The 18,366-nt window shown below is 35.6% G+C and overlaps 1 protein-coding gene across 3 annotated transcripts in view; it reads left to right on the top strand.

The window, feature by feature from the left end:
* Nucleotides 1-18,366, top strand: part of TLK1 (tousled like kinase 1) — a 159,888-nt gene that overhangs the window by 86,072 nt on the left and 55,450 nt on the right. For 2 of the 3 annotated variants that reach the window (XM_001927890.6, XM_021075293.1), the window contains exons 4-8: nucleotides 8,756-8,831; nucleotides 12,129-12,175; nucleotides 14,151-14,246; nucleotides 15,429-15,518; nucleotides 17,068-17,160. In XM_001927890.6, the coding sequence (XP_001927925.1) occupies nucleotides 8,756-8,831; nucleotides 12,129-12,175; nucleotides 14,151-14,246; nucleotides 15,429-15,518; nucleotides 17,068-17,160 (402 nt within the window). The remainder of the gene's footprint in view (nucleotides 1-8,755; nucleotides 8,832-12,128; nucleotides 12,176-14,150; nucleotides 14,247-15,428; nucleotides 15,519-17,067; nucleotides 17,161-18,366) is intronic. The other variant, XM_021075292.1, reaches the window with a different exon arrangement.

Genomic DNA, 18,366 nt, shown 5'->3' with positions numbered 1-18,366 from the left:
TAACTTGAGTAATGATGACAATGCATTGGACTTCTCATATCCTAATGAGTTTTCTGCTCCACATCACAATTTTGGTCTGTAATTCTTTAATAGAAGAATAACTTAGTAATTTTGGATATTGTCCAAAGTGGAATGTGCAGGAAATACTTGCTATATTATTGTATATTAGATTGAGTCTTGCTAATCTAGATGATATATCAGCATCACTTTTGGAGCATTTTAAAAATATGGATTCCTTTGGTCTCCCTGCAGAGATGTTTAAATTTGGAATGGGGACTCCAATATGAGCTATAATAAAAGCTTTGTGATCATGATATATGGTCAACATTGAGAATCGGTGCTAATAGATACAAGGTAGAACAATTTTTTAAAAAATCCCTTTTTTCTAGTTATATAAGTGCGGTATTACTATAGAAAACAGTAATAATTAAATACCACTTTTTAAAACACATCAGGTGGACACATCTTAAAGGATTGATGGGCATTCTCATACAGTGTTAATGTGTGTAAAGAGTAATAGTGCCTTTGATAGTACAATTTGGCAATATCTTTAAATTTTTAAATGTGCATATTCTGTGACACACCATTTGCACTTAAAAGTGTCTGTCCCAAAGATGTGATTGTATAAGGACCTAGGGATTCATGTTCAGCCGGTGTCTATAGGGATATGATACAGGCATATGTTACCTCATCATGGGTGTCACAATAGGAGGAAAGTTGTGAAATCACCTTCTAAATTTTACTATTATAGTACTCTGAAAATGCCAACATTTCCAGACTAAGTTATCTTGAAATGTGCCGCCTCGTTCCCCCCACAGCAGCTATTCTCTGTGTCTATTTTATTCTGATTATATGTTTGAAAACTACTTACAAGATCATATGAACAGAGGAGAAAGCCTGACTTTACTCTAATTTTATGGTTTATACTTTTTAACAAATAAAGCCTTAAGTGAAAGAGAAAGTCAGAGAAGGGAACAATGCCGAGAAAGTTGTACTATGCAAATGATAGGAAAATGGCCGACAAAACTGCACTTTGTCAATATTGAAGAGTTAGTTTGCTCCTTTTAAGCATATGTGAATGTAAATTTAAATGGGACCACATGGGAGTTCCTGTCGTGGCACAGTGGTTAATGAATCCAACCAGGAACCATGAGGTTGAGGGTTCGATCCCTGGCCTTGCTTAGTGGGTTAAGGATCCAGTGTTGCCATGAGCTGTGGCGTAGGTTGCAGACGCAGCTTTGGGTCCTGTGTTGCTGTGGATCTGGCGTAAGCCAGCAGCTACAGCTCCGATTAAACCCCTAGCCTGGAAACCTCTATATGCCATGGGTGCTGCCCTAGGAAAAGATGAAAAAGACAAAAATAAAAAAATTAAAAAATAAAATAAATAAATAAATGGGACCAGGTAATAGGAGCTTAAGAATTACAGTTAATGAGGATGGCAAGTAAGGTAGGTTTTTTTAATCGAGAATAAGATTGACTTAGTATTATATTTCCTTTAGGTACTGATGTGGCTGTGGCTCCTGTATATTTGTGAAGGGACTGAAAATCCCTTAGGCTTTTGAAAATGTTGTGAGCTGCCACACTTTAAGTTACCTATAAGGCAGCATACATTTTAGTTGAGAATTATCTAATTTCATCTTTGTCTCTCTACTATCTTTGCTGTTATATGTTATTAAGTGATAAAAGCAATGTAGCAGAAAATAAGCTACACTCAAAATTGCTGATATGTTGATTGGATTTACTTTAAACAGCAGGAAATGCTCTTATTGGGTAGTAGCATCCCAAAATGTTGCAAACATAAACTTTTTATACTAAGTTTGAAATCAGCAGTATAACAGATCTTCTTTTAGGTGTCAAAGCTTCAAGCAAATATTTATATAATTGTTTTTGGTATTAAAATTTGACTCTTGGGAGTTCCCGTGGTGGCTTGGTGGTTAATGAATCTGACTAGCATCCATGAGGATGCAGGTTCGATCTCTGGCCTTGCTCAGTGGGCTAAGGATCTGGCATTGCCTTTAGCTGTGGTGTAGGTTGCAGACTCAGCTTGGATTCCTTGTTGCTCTGGATGTGGTGTAGACTGGCAGCTACAACTCCAATTCAACTCCTAGGCTGGGAACCTCCATATGCGGAGGGTGTGGCCCTAAAAAGACCAAAAAAAAAAAAAAAAAATTCACTCTTGGGAGTTCCATTGTGGCTTAGTGGTAACAAACCTGTCTGGCATTCATGAGGACGTGGGTTCACTCCCTGGCCTTACTCATTGGTTGGGGATCTGGTGTTGCTGAGAGCTGTGATGTGGGTCTCACATGCGGTTTGTTCCTGTGGCTGTGGTGTGAGCTGGTGGCTGCAGCTCTGATTCGACCCCTAGCCTGGGAACTTCCATGTGCCACAGACGTGGCCCTAAATATACAAAAAATAAAATGATTTGACTCTCAAGCACAAAGACGGTAAATTTCAGGTCATATCAGCTCAAAATCATCCTGGAATTAGGATATTTTATGATAGGTTTTATCTAATCGTAAATTGGATACAAAGCTCAAGGAAATTTTCACTACAGAATTTTAGTTTTCTTACAGTGCACTATTCTGACCTAATTTTTATGGCAAAAGGTTGGAAGAAATCGTTTCTTAAAACATTTGATGTTCTTGAACATCTATTTTACAATGATTATTTTTATAAGGCCCCAGATTTTCCTTTTTAGTTCAGTGCTCTTTTGGTAAGTGCCATTAAAGTAACAAAGATTTCTCCCGAATTTTCCTGTCTTACATCTAGTTCAACAAATTTTGCCTGGAAATATGGTTAAAACAATGTTGTTACTAGCTGTGGGCAAAAAGGTTTATCTGCCATTTGTTCAAAGTATAGTGACCTTCAACATGATCCCTGAATAACTATGTATGAATCATTGAAATAGCCAATGAGTTGTATATTTGAAACTAATCTTTAGCTAAATGAATCAATCAGAAAAAAAATATTCTGACAAATTTGAGGATTGAGTATTTTGTTAAAGATATTATTTAATATTAGATTAACTTTTCTTTCTATTTAAAAGTACTTCTCATTTAACAGAAATTAAATGTATCTGTTACTGTAGTAATTTTATTACAAGTGATGCTTTCTGACTTTTTGTTTCCTGTTCAGTCAAGGTTAGTGGACTCTACCTGAGGTAGACGTGAAGAATAAATTTTAATATCCAGTTCTCTTTGTTGATGTTATAATTATACCTTTTCACATACTGTTACAGTTTTCTAAAATACATCTTTGCCAGTAATTTAAAATATCTCTCTAGTTGGAGGCTTGTAGAGGTAGTTATCTGTTTTCATGGAACGATCCTTGTTGCTCATCTCTCTCTCATTCTGTGACAGCAGTAAGACTCTTATTTTCCTATATTTGGTTTTATTTGCCTTGAGGACAGATTTATTTTTGTTGTAAGATAAACCAAGAGGCTATGTGACTAGATATGAAAGCCTTGTTTAATAATCATTGACTTAAATTCCAAATGAAATCAGAGCATTAGTTTAGGTATATCACCATCACCTCTTGAGTCCTTTAGATTTGTCTTTGTTTTTTTTGAACTTACTTTTAACTACTAGAAATGCTATGTAAATTCACACTAATCTTGGAACATTTAAATGCCAGAGTAATCATTCAGGTTTTGATATGATTAAAAAGTAGTATTTACAAAGCTAAATTGATTTGAAGAATACTGATCTCTTCCTTTCCTCATTTTCTCCTAGCCACCTTTCCACTGTATGTTGGAATTCTTTGACTTTTTATAATAACTGTAGTCTTTCCAGCTCTACTTTAAAGCCAAATTATATTATTTTGCTTTCTAAAACATCATTACTGTGGTCAGTTATAGTGCAATAATTGAGAAAAAATAGAGAAAATAACGACAGCATTAGCAAGAGCAGTAATAAGCTTGAAAATATTCTCTAAAATGCTCAATATGTATAACTTTTACACCTTACAAAAATACAAAGGTAGCCTGGTTGATGTCTCTTTGATTTTCTAGCAAATTATTGGTTAGGATCAGGGGTTTTTCAAACCTTTTGAAAGCCATCAAAACTCTTTCTCTTGAAGTAAATCTAATATAGAAATCTCAGTACTATAGGACATGCTATCACAACGTTGTAAATCAACTATACTTTTTTTAAATAATTAAGACATGCTGTGCTTGCAGGAATGATGTGGAAGTGGCGTTAGGGTCTGTCTTTGGTGGCTAGAACCTTAATTAGCTCAGCCAGCGACTCCTTCCTTCCCTTTTGTAACTTTTGAGACGCGACCTCCTCTCCCTTAAGGTTCTCTGGAGTACTTTTTTTTTTTTTTTTTTTTTTTTTGTCTTTTTGCCTTTTCGGGGCATATGGAGGTTCCCAGGCTAGGGGTCGAATTGGAGCTGTAGCTGCCAGCCTACGACAGAGCCACAGCAACGCGGGATCCAAGCCGAGTCTGCAACCTACGCCACAGCTCACGGCAACGCCGGATCCTTAACCCGCTGAGCAAGGCCAGGATCAAACCCGCAACCTCATGGTTCCTAGTCGGATTCGTTAACTACTGCACCACGACGGGAACTCCTGGGGTACAATTTTAAAGTCACAGGTAGTATTCTGAACTTTTTTTCAGAGACAGGCCATTTTAAAGGTTAAACATTTGGTTTCTGCCTATCCTAAATCCTCATGTTTTTAAATCTCCAAATACATCAAAAAAGACTTTGGAGAATTGGCAGGAATAGGCTTCATTCAGAGTTTTTGTTTTTTTTTAACATAGGTGTTGCTCAGATTATTTAAATTAAAAAGTTAAAAGAAAAACTTTAAAGCACATTTGCCTGAGGGTTGATGATGTCATACGTTGGGCCTATACTGTAAGTTCTGTGGCTTGTAGTCAGATCAGAATTGAATGAGACCTTAAATAGGAAACATTGCTTATTTTGCAAGCCCTACAAATTATTTGTAAGCTATTAGGGCAGAAGCTGCTAGGCATTTAACAAGTGGCGTATGATTAAAATTTTGAAAACAAAAGTTCACTGACATTTGGAGTAATAGAAGGATAGCTATTCAGGCAAGAGAATTAATTGGGTACTTACTGATATAGAATATACAGAATATACACTGTTCCTAAAGCAATATGAGGTATGTTTCTGGTATATTTCTCATTTAATCCCCAAAATCCTTTTATGCCTGTATCGTCACATTTAAAATTGATGAGAAAATTCAGTCTTGGGTTAAGTAACATGCCCAAAGTTATAGTAAATAGTGGACTCAGAGTTGGAGTCTTAGTCTGTTTTTTTCAGACCCATAATACTTTTTTTTTTAGGAAATTGTAGTCCATTAGAGCTAACAGAACAACCCTTTAAAATAATCTTTGAGATGAGCATGAAGTCGAAGATCAGCGCCAGGACCCAGGTGAAAAAGGAGTGAAGTTTATGGAAAGACAGAATGGTGTGATTGTAATGCCTGTGTTTACTTTATAGACTGATTTAGGTGTATGTAAGTTTCCCTTTCTCATTTTTTGCTTTGTTTGACTTTTCAGTTTTCATTAGCTGTTTCCATCTTCTTAACCCACATTAAAATTAATTTTAGTCCTGTCATCATTTTTTTTCCCTTTATCCTCCTTTTTCTTTTCATCCTCTCCTCAGATTCTTCTCTGGTTTAAAGGAGGGAAGCCTGTTGCCTTTTTTTTCTTCACTGTAGTCATGCATTTAGGGGTTTGTTTGTTTTAAGCAAAATGACATTCCCTCCCCCCCCAAAAGACTATCCCACTTCCCCATTCCAGAAAATTTTTAATTTAGGGAAATTCTGCCTTGGAGAAAAAGTTTTTACTAAGTAACCTATATGTCTTTAAAGGGCGGGGGGCTTAAATATCTTAAGTTTATGTCCAATGAAGTATTTAATGAATGTCATCCCAAATAAGTTTGAGAATTCCTACATATACTGAATCTTTCCATCCCATCCCCCTTTTGGAGTTAGCCAATGAATGCTAGCATTTTAATGGTTCTTAGAAGCTTTTTGGTAAATAAATCTAACTTTGTTCTCACTCTATCTCTGATCCGGTATTCCCTGGAATATACTTTAGAAAATGATATGGAACCATTTACAACATTATGTATTCTTTAGTTTTCTACATAGAAAATGTTTCCAATGTAACTTTCAGAATTTTATTATTCTGTGTGGTTTTTTTGTTTGTTTAATTTAAAAGAGCTAGTCAAGATTTAAAATGGAAATCAAATGGGATCATGCCGTGCTTAAAGATTAGTGGAGTGTAACAGGAGTTCCAATGTGGCACAGTGGGTTATCCAGTGTTGTCCTCAAAGCAGCTCAGGTCATTGCTGTGGCATGGGTTCAGTCCCTTGCCCAGGAACCTCCACATGCTGCAGGCATGCCCCCCCCCCAAATAGTATAACATTAAACTGTCCTGAAAAACCATATTTCCTTGACCTTAAATTATATTTTTTACATCTATTTGGAAGGATGTGAATAAATTATTTGGGATCATCCTTTGTTTTGAGGTAGAGTATAGATTATAGGATTCTTTATAAAACTCTTAACTTAGAATTTTTAATTTGGTGATATTTTTGTTCCAAGGAAAATAGAAGATTGGTTATGGTTTAAGCCTGAGTTTGGTCAGTTTGACAATGAAACTAAACTAATGAACGTTTTACCCTAAATTGCTGGTTTGTCAGTCTACCTTCCAAGTAGATTACTAGCTAAGGTGGATTTCCTTAAGATCTCTGGTTTATGATATAAAAAGATAAGCAGTTTATTGGATATAATGAATTTTATATATGAGTGTAAGGAAAATTTGAAATATTTTTGTATAGTTGATTCATTCAGTTACTTCTTGATGTAGGACATATAGTCATGACACACAAAGAAAAAAAGAGCACTTATGTCCTGGAAATAACAGAATTGAGTTGATTTGAATCCTGGTTACCTTGATTAAGTTATTTACTATTCATGTATTTATCAAATAATAAGTATATGTGAGGCATCAAGGTGGGAGGATGAGGCGGGAAGAAGGTATAACTTCTGTCTTAAAAGAATACAGAGATTAATAACATTCACTTAAAGGTCTCTGAATCTGTTATCTTGGTGGCAGAGTGGTAGTGAGAGAACTTAAAATTCCCAAGGTAATGTTTACAGAACCATAGATGTTCGATATGAGTTATGTTGTGCATTGTCATACTGCTTAATCTCAGAGACATCAAAACATGGATTAGGTCTCTTCCTTATTGTAGGACTAAATTGCCGTTAGAGATATAAGTTGTCTTGATGTTTCATTCATTCAGATACTCATTGTTCTGGCACCAGACCTACTTGCCAAGCCTCTAGATTTTGATGGCCCTATGCTATTGCCCTTTGCACATTTTTTTCTTTGTTTTAATTTTTCATTAAGTACAACATTCTCTGAGACTCCACAAAAATTATTTGTTTTAGCTTGATGAAAATATTTCCTATTAGTTAAAAAAAATACCTTTTTTTTTTTTTTTGGCCATGCCCATGGAATGTGGAAGTTCCCAGGTCAAGGATCAAACCCACACCACAGCAGCAACTGCTGCTGCTGTGACAACATGGGATCCTTAATCCGGTGCACCACAAAGGAAATCCCAAACCTATAATTTAAGAATAAGCCATCATGTAGGGTAGAGGCCTCCAAACTTTGTTTTTAAGGGGCCAGGTATTTTTAGGCTTTATGGGCCATACATATGGATTCTGTTAGAACTGCTAACTCTGCTGGTGTAGTGGGAAAGCAGCTATGGACAGTACATAAATGAATGAGTATGGCTGTGTTCCAGTGAAACCTTATTTATGAACACTGAAGTTTGAATTTCTTAAAATTTTCATATCACAAAATATTCTTGGAGTTCCTGTTGTGGCTCAATGGTAATGAAACTGACTAGTATCCATGAGGATGCAGGTTTGATCCCTGGCCCCGCTCAGTTGGTTAAATGATGTGGCATTGCCGTGAGCTGCAGTGTAGGTTGCAGACATGGCTCGGATCTGGTATTTGCTGTGGCTGTGGTGTAGGCCAGCAGCTGCAGCTCCGATTCGACTCCTAGCCTGGAAACTTCCATATGCCTCAGGTGTGGCCCTAAAAAGAAAGGAAAAAAAAGGTTTTCTTGTTTTGGTTTTTATGTTTTTCAGTCATTTAAAAATATAAAAGTTATGCTTAAATTATGGGCCCTACACAAACAGATTTGGTCAGCTGGCTATGGTTTATGGACCCCTGATTTAGAGCATAATCTGTGTATTCCTGTGATTGTTGTTGGATAATAATTTTTAGGCATTAAGTGAGTGATTCTTTTAAGTGGGGATTGTATATATTAAAATTTGTGCTCTACTCTTTTTTTTTTCCTCATCCAAGTTTTTTTTACTTTTAGGCTAAATGTGAAAGCAGAAAATGAATAGGAAAAAATATGTTGTTATTTTGTGGTTGGGGGGGGGGTTGCCCTGATTTTCAAGTTAAGAATTTGAAGGGCATCTTTTCAAAGATGTTTACTCTCAGATTTTTCATCCACCTCAAGTCCAGTTCTCTAAATGTAAATTTTAAGTAGTGTGTACAATAAGGTCTTCTACACTTAAATTTTTAAAATTTACACAATAGGAAATTTTATCTTTTAAATAAATTGTATGTAAGTAAGTTATTACACATTTTCATTGCATGAATACTATTTTCAACGTTGAAAATAAAAATGACTTTTATACTGATTTGTAGTAATTTTGTCTATTGAAACTATAAAGTTCTATTAACTTGATTTCTATAGACACCAGAGAAGAAGCAATCAGAATCATCTAGAGGAAGAAAGAGAAAAGCAGAAAACCAGAATGAAAGTAGTCAGGGTAAGTGAAACAGAAGCCAATGAGGCATTTACAATTAAATATTCTGGTTTTTAATCAATAAATAATTGTAAAATATATCTTGTGTTTTTGTTATTTCCATAGATACCATGAAGTCTCTGCATTATAATAGTTTAGGAATGTACTTTGCATAAGAAATAATAATATGAAGTTGGAATCTTTATACCACAGGTAGTTAGTTTATGGTTACTGTTTTTCACCTTTTTGACATTTCTCTTTTTTAAAAAATTTGAGAATAGAGGTACAAGTGTTGTGTCCAAACCTGGCAAGCATTACCTTTATCACCTTTCATTTTTCTCCTTTTATTAATTATGGTATTGAAATGACTTTTTTTTTTTTTCAGTGAGAACTTTAGATCTCCCTTTGAAACAAGTACCCAAACTTATTCATCCCTTTTATTTAAAAACAAAAAAAGACTAGAAGTTCCCATTGTGGCTCAGCAGTTTCATAAGAACCCAACTAGTATACCTAAGGATCCGGGTTCAATCCCTGGCCTCTCTTCGTGGGTTAAGGATCTGGTGTTGCTGCAAGCTGCAGTGTGGGATGCAGATACGTCTTGGATCCTGAGTTACTGTGGCTGTGACATAGACCAGCAGATGCACCTCCAGTTCAACCCCTAGCCTGGGAACTTCCATATGCTGAGAGTGCAGCCCTTAAAAAAGGGAAAAAATAAAAAACTATGTAAAAATGTTGAGGATACTTCATTAAAGCATTTTCTTTTTTGTTCCATACTTGTTCTTCATCCTTTCTTGCATACTTAAATTTTACGTTATGAGCTAATAAGAAAATTACTTTCATTAAACTAAACTTGTTATAATGGATAACATAGTATTATAGTTTAATTTGGATGTTCAAAATTAAATACAATAAATTGGGCATTTAGATTGTATGTAATAGTCATTTTATAAATATATTATATGTTTGGGAGCCATTCTTTAGCCACAAAGTTTAGAGTCAGTGAACCTTTGGCTTAGTAGTATTTACATGTGGCCCTGGCATCAAGAAATATACTTGGGAGTTCCCATCGTGGCGCAGTGGTTAACGAATCCGACTAGGAACCATGAGGTCGCGGGTTCGGTCCCTGCCCTTGCTCAGTGGGTTAACGATCCGGCGTTGCCGTGAGCTGTGGTGTAGGTTGCAGACTCGGCTTGGATCCCGCATTGCTGTGGCTCTGGCGTAGGCCGGCGGCAACAGCTCCGATTCGACCCCTCCTAGCCTGGGAACCTCCATATGCCGCAGAAGCGGCCCAAAGAGAAAAAAAAAAAAGAAAAAAAAAAGAAGGAAATATACTTGGAGCAGTTGTCTGTGTGGAAGGAGGGAATTGAGTCACTCTAGCACTTTCTCTAAGTGTGTGTGGTAATTTGCATCTCAGTCTGCCCTGAGGTCTTTTTTGATCTTAGCATGTTTCCCTAAGTTGTGGTTAGTGGACTGGGAGATTTATATAGTTATATTAATTAATGATAGTTTCAACTTCATATTTTAAAACTTATTTAAAAGCAGATCCCAAAATTGACTGGAACTTCTGGCTGGGTTGGTTGATCCAACCCATGTCTTTAAGAAGCCACATCTTTTTCTTTGTGGTCTGCCATCTACAGAACTGTGTGTTTTTCTCTTAGAGTTTTACGATGGTGGCCAGTTTTAATGACATTGCTCATTTTGGCTTCCACACTCATATTGGCTTTAGAGAGAGGCTGGCTGTCGGTATTTGTTTTGTTTCCTGTTTCTTTGAAGTAAGTTTCATTAAGTCCATAGCAAACCTTTCCCATCCTCTTCTTGGCCAGAATTGGGGCCTGTGTCCATTTCAAAACCAGTTATGTCTAAGAGAGGTATTATTGTTGCCTTTAAATCAGACAGAGATCTCTGAAATTGAACGTGGGGTAAAGTGACCCTTAGGAATATAGGTTTTTTGGAGAAGGCATGATGCTTAAACAGATTTGGATTTCTGATCAAAAGGAGGAGGGAAAGGAAACTAAGAATGGAGGCCAGATAGGAGTCAGCCTTCCCTGGAGTTACATGTGCTGTGTAGGGGAGGGAATGTTAACAGAATAAAATTTGGGTTCAATTAGAGAAGAAGAATTGGGAAAATAGTTTCTAGGGGGGCAACCAAAAAACATCCCTGTCTTTATGGAAAGCTACTACCTCTTTAAAATTGCAGAAAAGTTGTTATAAAAGGGAAATTTCTTTAGTATAAGACATACAATCTTCTCTGACCTTTGCATATGTCAGTACACAACTACTGTTCAAAATTTCTAGGTAGTATTTATAGTCCTGATTACTTTTTAGTTTTAAAAAAAATCTTCCTACCTTGTTCCAAGAAGGAATTTGAGGTTGTTGAACTCTTAAATGTATTGTTTTGTTCATCTCAGTAATGACTGACACAAAGTAACTTCTGTTGAATAAAATAAACGAATGAATGAATATGTCACTATTGAATTGATAAGTATATATGTCTATATTATTGAAAGTTTTCGATTCCTTGGTATCATTAGTTTTTCTTTTGTAACTTGAAAAAATTATGTATTCATTGTAATTCCAATGAAGCATGGTTGCATCCCATCCAAGAAAGTATCTTTAAACACTGCATTTCTTAGCAACTTCTTAGTTCAGTATTTATAAAACTTATGAAAAGTCTATTTTAAAGCAAAACTTTGAACTAAAGAACTATTGTAATTTGGATCGCTTTATCAATATGGTCATTTAAGAACAATATTGAAAACCTAATTTAGTTTGTTTTTCCAAAAACATCTTACTATTTTGGAAATGCTTTTTAGAAAATAAAACATTTTACAAAATAGCACTCATATTAAAGCATGTTACTATCAGTTTGTTATGGTTTGTATTGACCAAGCTTTTTTTTTTTAATCATTATTTACAGATATGAATTGTTTTGTCAGTTATGTAGGTGCTGCTTTTCTTTTTTCATTCATTGATTTATTTATTAGTAGCCATTAAGCAATACGAATAACATACTTTTAAAAGCAGGAGATCTTTTAATAAGATTTATTTGATTTTGCCATAATTGGGACTTTTAAAAAATTGACATATATCTATTGAAATGTCATTTGATTTTTGGATTTTTGAGGCTGGCATCTGACCCTCTGAGGTCTCTTCATATTATTTTGGTGTCCATCACTACCCACTAAAATGCCATATTCTTTTTATTAAATAGATGATTTTTTGGTGTGTATTAGGGAAATTAAGTTTGACACATTCTCTTTCTGATACACCATGTGGTAGTCATGATTAACTTTATGTAAAATTTTTTACTTTATATTTTAGGAAAAAGTATTGGGGGACGTGGCCACAAAATTAGCGACTATTTTGAAGTAAGTTCATTGAGGAGTATCTTTAGTTTTTAATATAATTTTGCTATGGGCTGAAATAATTTGTTTGAAGCACAAGGGCAGAATTTTATTTTCTACTTGATTAAAGCAGAACTTCAGTATTATGTGATATCCTGTCTACCTAGGAACATTAAAACTTACTTTCACTTTGATATGGCACATCATAATTTTTCAAAGTACTTTCTCATGTATTTGCTTATAATAGCCCAGAAGATAGGCAAAGTAGATATTAGTATTCCTGTTTTACAGATGAGGAAACAGTGGACCAGAGATGTAAAGTAGCCTCCCTTAAAGGCAAATTCTAAATGGAAGAGCGAAGAGTAGAACTTTGAGTTTAGCATTCTCTAGTTCAGAATTCTTTCTACTATCAACACAGGCTTTATTGTACCAGAGCAACAGCTATGTGGATGGAGATTAAATAATGATAAAGATGTGAATTTAAGAGTCCCTAAAAATAATAAATAGTGGTAAATTTAAATCCTTACCCAGTCTGGAATGTTTCCTTGCCTCTATACAGAAACACTTTAGGCTACTTTTTTTTTTTTTTTTTTTTTGGCCACCTTACAGCATATGGAGTTCCCAGGTCAGGACTCAGATCCGAGGTGCAGTTGTGGCCTAAGCCACTACAGTGGCAACACAGAATCCTCAACCCACTGTGCTGGGCTGGGGATTAGACCTGTGTCCCAGCACTAGAAGACATGAATCCCTTTGCACCACAGCGGGAACTCCAGGCTACAATTTTTATTACAGATTATTCATGTGATTATTAAAACAGATGCAGTCTGCTCAGTTTAAGAATACTTACATTTACTTGAGAAAGAGCAGAATGAGCTAATTGGGGGAAGGGCTACATTTAAAAAAATTTTTTTTATCCTCCCTTGTTTTTTTTTTCTTGGGTTTATAGAATCTGAGGTAAAATTATTGCTGACTGTAAGATACACATAATGCTCTTTAGTTGAGGTCAGTCCCTCAGTGTTAATGTCATTAAAAGTCTTGGCCGGAGTTCCCATTGTGGCTCAGCAGTAATGAACCTGGCTATTATCCATGAGGACAAGGGTTCAATTCCTGGCCTCACTCAATGGGTTAAGGATCCAGCATTGTCTTGAACTGTGGTGTAGGCCAAAGACATGGCTTGAATCCCATGTTGCTGTGGCCATAGTGTAGGCCGGCAGCTATAGCTCTGATTCACTCCCTAGCCTGGGAACTTCCATATGCTGCAGGTGTGGCCCTAAAAAAAAAATCTTTGCCAAAGACGGGATCAATTCAAATACATCTCACGTGTCTTGAACGCCTGCTCAATGCTGAGCATTAGGCTAGGCACCATAGAAAAAATAATTTAGACGAAGTCCTTGGTTGCAGGAAGTTGTTTAATGAACACACTAGGAAGTCCTCATTTCTGCTGTTCATACCTGATAACCTGAGATGAAGCCGTTGACAGCAAATTATTTTCTCCTCCCATTCTTGGTTCAGAAACATGAGAATTGAGAAAGCTATGGAACAGATTAGGTGGCTTCTCTTCATATGCAGTTAAGTCATTCGCTGTAATGCATGTCATGCATGTAAGAAAGGATTGATTTTTTTTTAAATTAGTTTTGTGCTTTTAAAGGGAAGGGACTTGGTCTGTATAGTTATTTTATATAGTGCTATGAACATTCAGCTATTTAACAGATAGTGGGAATAACAGTTCTGTTTTAAGGTAGTTATGTTCACCAGCATCTACATGTAAACATGTTAAAGTGTTTTGGGATTAGGGATCATACTAGTTTAACAAACATTTGTAAAGGGACTCTGCTAAAATTTGAAAGAAAGTAAGATATATTCTTTGTTTTGGGGGAATTTATCTTTGAGTTTGCCACAATAGTAATAATAAGATATATTTAAATTAATTCATAATGTCATGTCTAAAATAACATCTGTCTAAACCTGTGTTGATAGTGCCGTTTCCTTTTCCCTTCAGTACCAAGGTGGGAATGGCTCAAGTCCAGTAAGAGGCATACCTCCTGCAATCCGTTCTCCTCAGAGTTCACATTCACATTCCACTCCTTCCTCATCTGTAAGTTTTTACATCTGTAGTCTTATGTCTCAGAGGTTATGTATACTGTTATGTTTGTTGTCTTTAAGTAATGTTTCTATAAAAGAATGCTTTTGAGCCTGTGGGACTAAAATGAATACTGTGTATCAATTCATATTCAGTTACCGATTTCAAATTTCTAACATTCTTATCAATTAAATTTCCTGCCCACTAAAATGATAGCATAATTCCTTTCTGAGAATCCTTATGGAAAGGAGGCAGCCATGAGCCTTGGATAATTTAGTTTATCCAAGCCATAGGAGAAGTGATCTTGGATCTAAAAATTTTCTTAAACTTTTTGGTTTGTTTTTAATGTTTTAAGACCTAATTCTTTGTATGCATTGTTTTATATATTGGATTTTGGATATCATTTTACTTGTTTTTACTTTAATTATGTGAAAGTTCATTGTCTATCCAGAATGTTGCTTTTGAGTAATTTAAAGATGAATTAAATATTTTTAAAAGTCAGAGTATCTCTTAATTATTCAAGGATCCTGTTTTTACTTCCGGTGTCCCTCCCCTCTCTAATCCTGTCTGTAGATATATGCTGTTTTATGTCTTACTCATTTTGTGCCTTGGGGGCGCATCGTATTGCCATTTACTGAGTGAAGCATAAGACTCAACAGTAACTTTGAGTTGTAGTGGTAGCATTGATTCATAATGTGGACCTACTGCTTTCAGTGAATGTATTAAAAACTAGTGAGTAGATAAACCATTAAACTCATCAGTAAATTGATATTATACTATACATATGGGCATGCATTGTTGTCCCTAGTACTAAAAGAGTTCCATGTTAAGGACTTTTCAGTTTTACTTTTTAAACCATCATAATCTGTTTTTAATATTTTTGTTTTAAAATAATGTTTTGGCCTTTTTAACAAATTGAAAGCATTAAATTTTCTTTTATGATACCAGAATGTAAGCTCCTTGAGGTTAGGAGATATATATATATATATATATATATTGCTGTTGTCTCTTTCCCTGGGCTCTTGTATGTAGAGGATACTCAGTGAGTTCTTATTGAATAAATGGTGATTAAAAGTTTTTAAAACTCAGTTATATTTTAATTCAGTTATTATCCTTTTAGAAATTTAAATGTTTAGTTGTTGCTAACAGAAGCCTATTTTTCTCTTGCTAATGTAAAAATTTTACTATTTTATTAAGGTTCGACCGAATAGCCCTTCTCCTACTGCGTTAGCTTTTGGGGACCACCCTATTGTACAACCAAAGCAGTTATCCTTTAAAATAACTCAGGTAAATAGTCATTAAAATTTCTTTGTATCATTTCTAAGAGACGAGGGACCAACTTACTGTACACACAAATAAGATGTCTTTGTTTTAAATATGGTCAGAAAGTAAAATTCTATATAAAGAAAGCTAATTAGTAAACAAGAGCAACAAAAAATATTTTGTAGGGGTGAGAAATTGAAACACCCAGTTTACCATCAGCTTATCCTTTGTTACACACCTATTAAATGGATATGTGTTTTAAGCAAATTAAATACACAGAAAACAACCTATACATGTCAATTCTGTTTACTGATTCTTTTTGTTTTTATTTATTTATTTATTTATTTGCTTTTTTAGGGCCGCTCCCACGGCATATGGAGGCTCCCAGGCTAGGGGTCCAATCGGAGCTACAGCTGCTGGCCTACACCACAGCCACAGCAACATCACATCTGAGTTGGTGTCTGCAAGGTACACTACAGCTCACAGCAATGCCAGATCCTTAACCCACTGAGCAAGGTCAGGGATCGAACCTGCAACCTCATGATTCCTAGTCAGATTTGTTTCCGATGCACCACGATAGGAACTACTTTTTTATTTTTATTTATTTATTTATTTTAATTTTATTTTTTATTATTTTCTTTTTAACTTTGCCCTTGGTGTGAAGTTCCCAGGCCATGGATTCACTCTGCACTACAGCAGCAACTTGATCCTTAATCCACTGAGCCATAAGGCAGCTCCCAAAAGCAATTCGTTTTAAGTGTCTGTACTTTTTTATATTCATATATTCTACACACTTAAAAATCATATGAAAATTAATCAGATATCTCTTTTTTTGGCCACCGAGTCATATGGAGTTCCTAGGCTAGGGGTTCGATCCAAGCCACAGTTGTGACCTTTGCTGCAGCCAGTAACTCTGGGTCCTTTTAACCCATTGTTCTGGAACTGGATCAAACCTGCATCCAGGTGCTACAGAGATGCCGATGATCACATTGCGCCACAGTGGGAACTCCTAATCAGATGTCTTTTACAGTTACTTAGTTTTATGAATTTTAGGTACAGTTTCTCATTTTCACGTTATCCATGTGATAGTTTTTGGTTGACCAGGGATCGAAAAAGTGTATCTTCTTGCTTGCTTCTTTAGTTGTACAATTTATTGCCATTAGACTTTTTCTATTCAAACTGTTGTGCATGCATCAAATATTCTTTCTTTGGATGACCTTTAAGACAGGATTTATAAGTACATTGCTCTCATTCAGAGAACAGCTCGTGAAGGTTTATGTCATATTCAAAAATCAGCTAGAGTTGATAGTACAAAATAGTGGTTTATTGAGTTTTAATGAAGAACATATGAATATTCTAAAAATTTAAGTAATTAACCTTGTAAATGTTTCTTTTTAAGTTTGTAGCATTTATATTTCTAAAGATATTAAAACTGCACCAAGACTTTTTGGTATACACTTTTATGTGTACAGACTCCAGTACTTTCTTTGCTTTTTAGGATCAGAGGAAAATCTAATTTCTGTTTGTATTCAGTATATATAATGGAGATAATACAATACTTTCTTTCATTTAGACTGATCTTACAATGCTGAAATTAGCAGCATTAGAAAGTAATAAAAACCAGGACCTGGAAAAGAAGGAAGGTCGTATAGATGACTTGCTCAGGGTAAGTAATAAGTCATGGAGGGAAGAAAATTGAGTAAGTTATTTGGCAGTAATAAAATTACTGAGAAAATACTTAGCATTGTTAAAAAAAAATTGCTGGGAAAAAATAACCATTTTCTGGTAATATAAGTACATGTAATTGAAAATGATCAACTTTTGGGGTTCCCATTATGGCTCAGCAATAGCAAACCCAGCTAGTATCCATGATTATGTGGGTTCGATCCCTGGCCTCGCTCAGTGGGTTAAGGATTGCCATGAACTGTGGTGTAGGTTGCAGATGCGGCTTGGATTCCACATTGCTTATGGCTGTGGTATAGGCTGGTAGCTGCAGCTCCAATTCAGTCCCTAGCCTGAGAACTTCCATATGCCATAGACATGGCCCTAAAAAAAAAGAAAGAAAGAAAATAATGAACTTTTTAAAGAAAAACTTATTAGCTCTTTAAATGTGAATTGAGAAGTAGTTGGAGACATAGAGGGAAATTTGTAAAATTTATTTTTACTTGATTGATTATCCTAAGACAGATACCCATTTCATGTTAGTTTTAAAGTTAATCGATTTTGTTATAAAATGTAACTGCCGGAGTTCCCATTGTGGCACAGTGGAAAAGAATCCAACTAGGAACCATGAGGTTGTGGGTTCAATCCCTGGCCTAGCTCAGTGGGTTAAGGATCCGGTGTTGCCATGAGCTGTGGTGTAGGTCGCAGACGCGGCTCAGGTTCTGTATTGCTGTGGTTGTGGCATCTGTAGCTCAGATTTGACCCCTAGCCTGGGAACGTCCATATGCCGCAGGTGAGGCTCTAAAAAAAAAAAGGCAAAAAATAAGTAAATAAAATGTGACTGCCATTTGGTATTATACCAGATGAAGTAACTACAGCAATCTTGTGAATTTTTTTTAATGTAAACTTTATAAAAAGAAACAGCAAAAGGTGTACTTAATATGTGAGTAAAAGGTGAAGCAGTAGTACTCACCCCTTGCTGCTGATTAGAATCATCAGATGGAAAGGGTGGGAGGCACTTCATACAAGTACTGATGCCTAAACTCCACCCAGAAGGATTCTGATTAAATTGATGCGATACAGGGCTTGGGCACTGGTAGTTTTTAAAGCTCCTCCACATCATTCTAATTTAAGGCAGCACTGAGAACCATTGGTATAGAAACTCAGTGAAACCATCATCTGTGATCTTACAGTACCTTTGAAGCATCCA

Source organism: Sus scrofa, chromosome 15 (assembly GCF_000003025.6).
Source record: "Sus scrofa isolate TJ Tabasco breed Duroc chromosome 15, Sscrofa11.1, whole genome shotgun sequence".
In the NCBI taxonomy this organism is placed as follows: domain Eukaryota; kingdom Metazoa; phylum Chordata; class Mammalia; order Artiodactyla; family Suidae; genus Sus; species Sus scrofa.
Note: the sequence above shows the minus strand (reverse complement) of the source record. Positions and strands in the feature narration are given on the sequence as shown.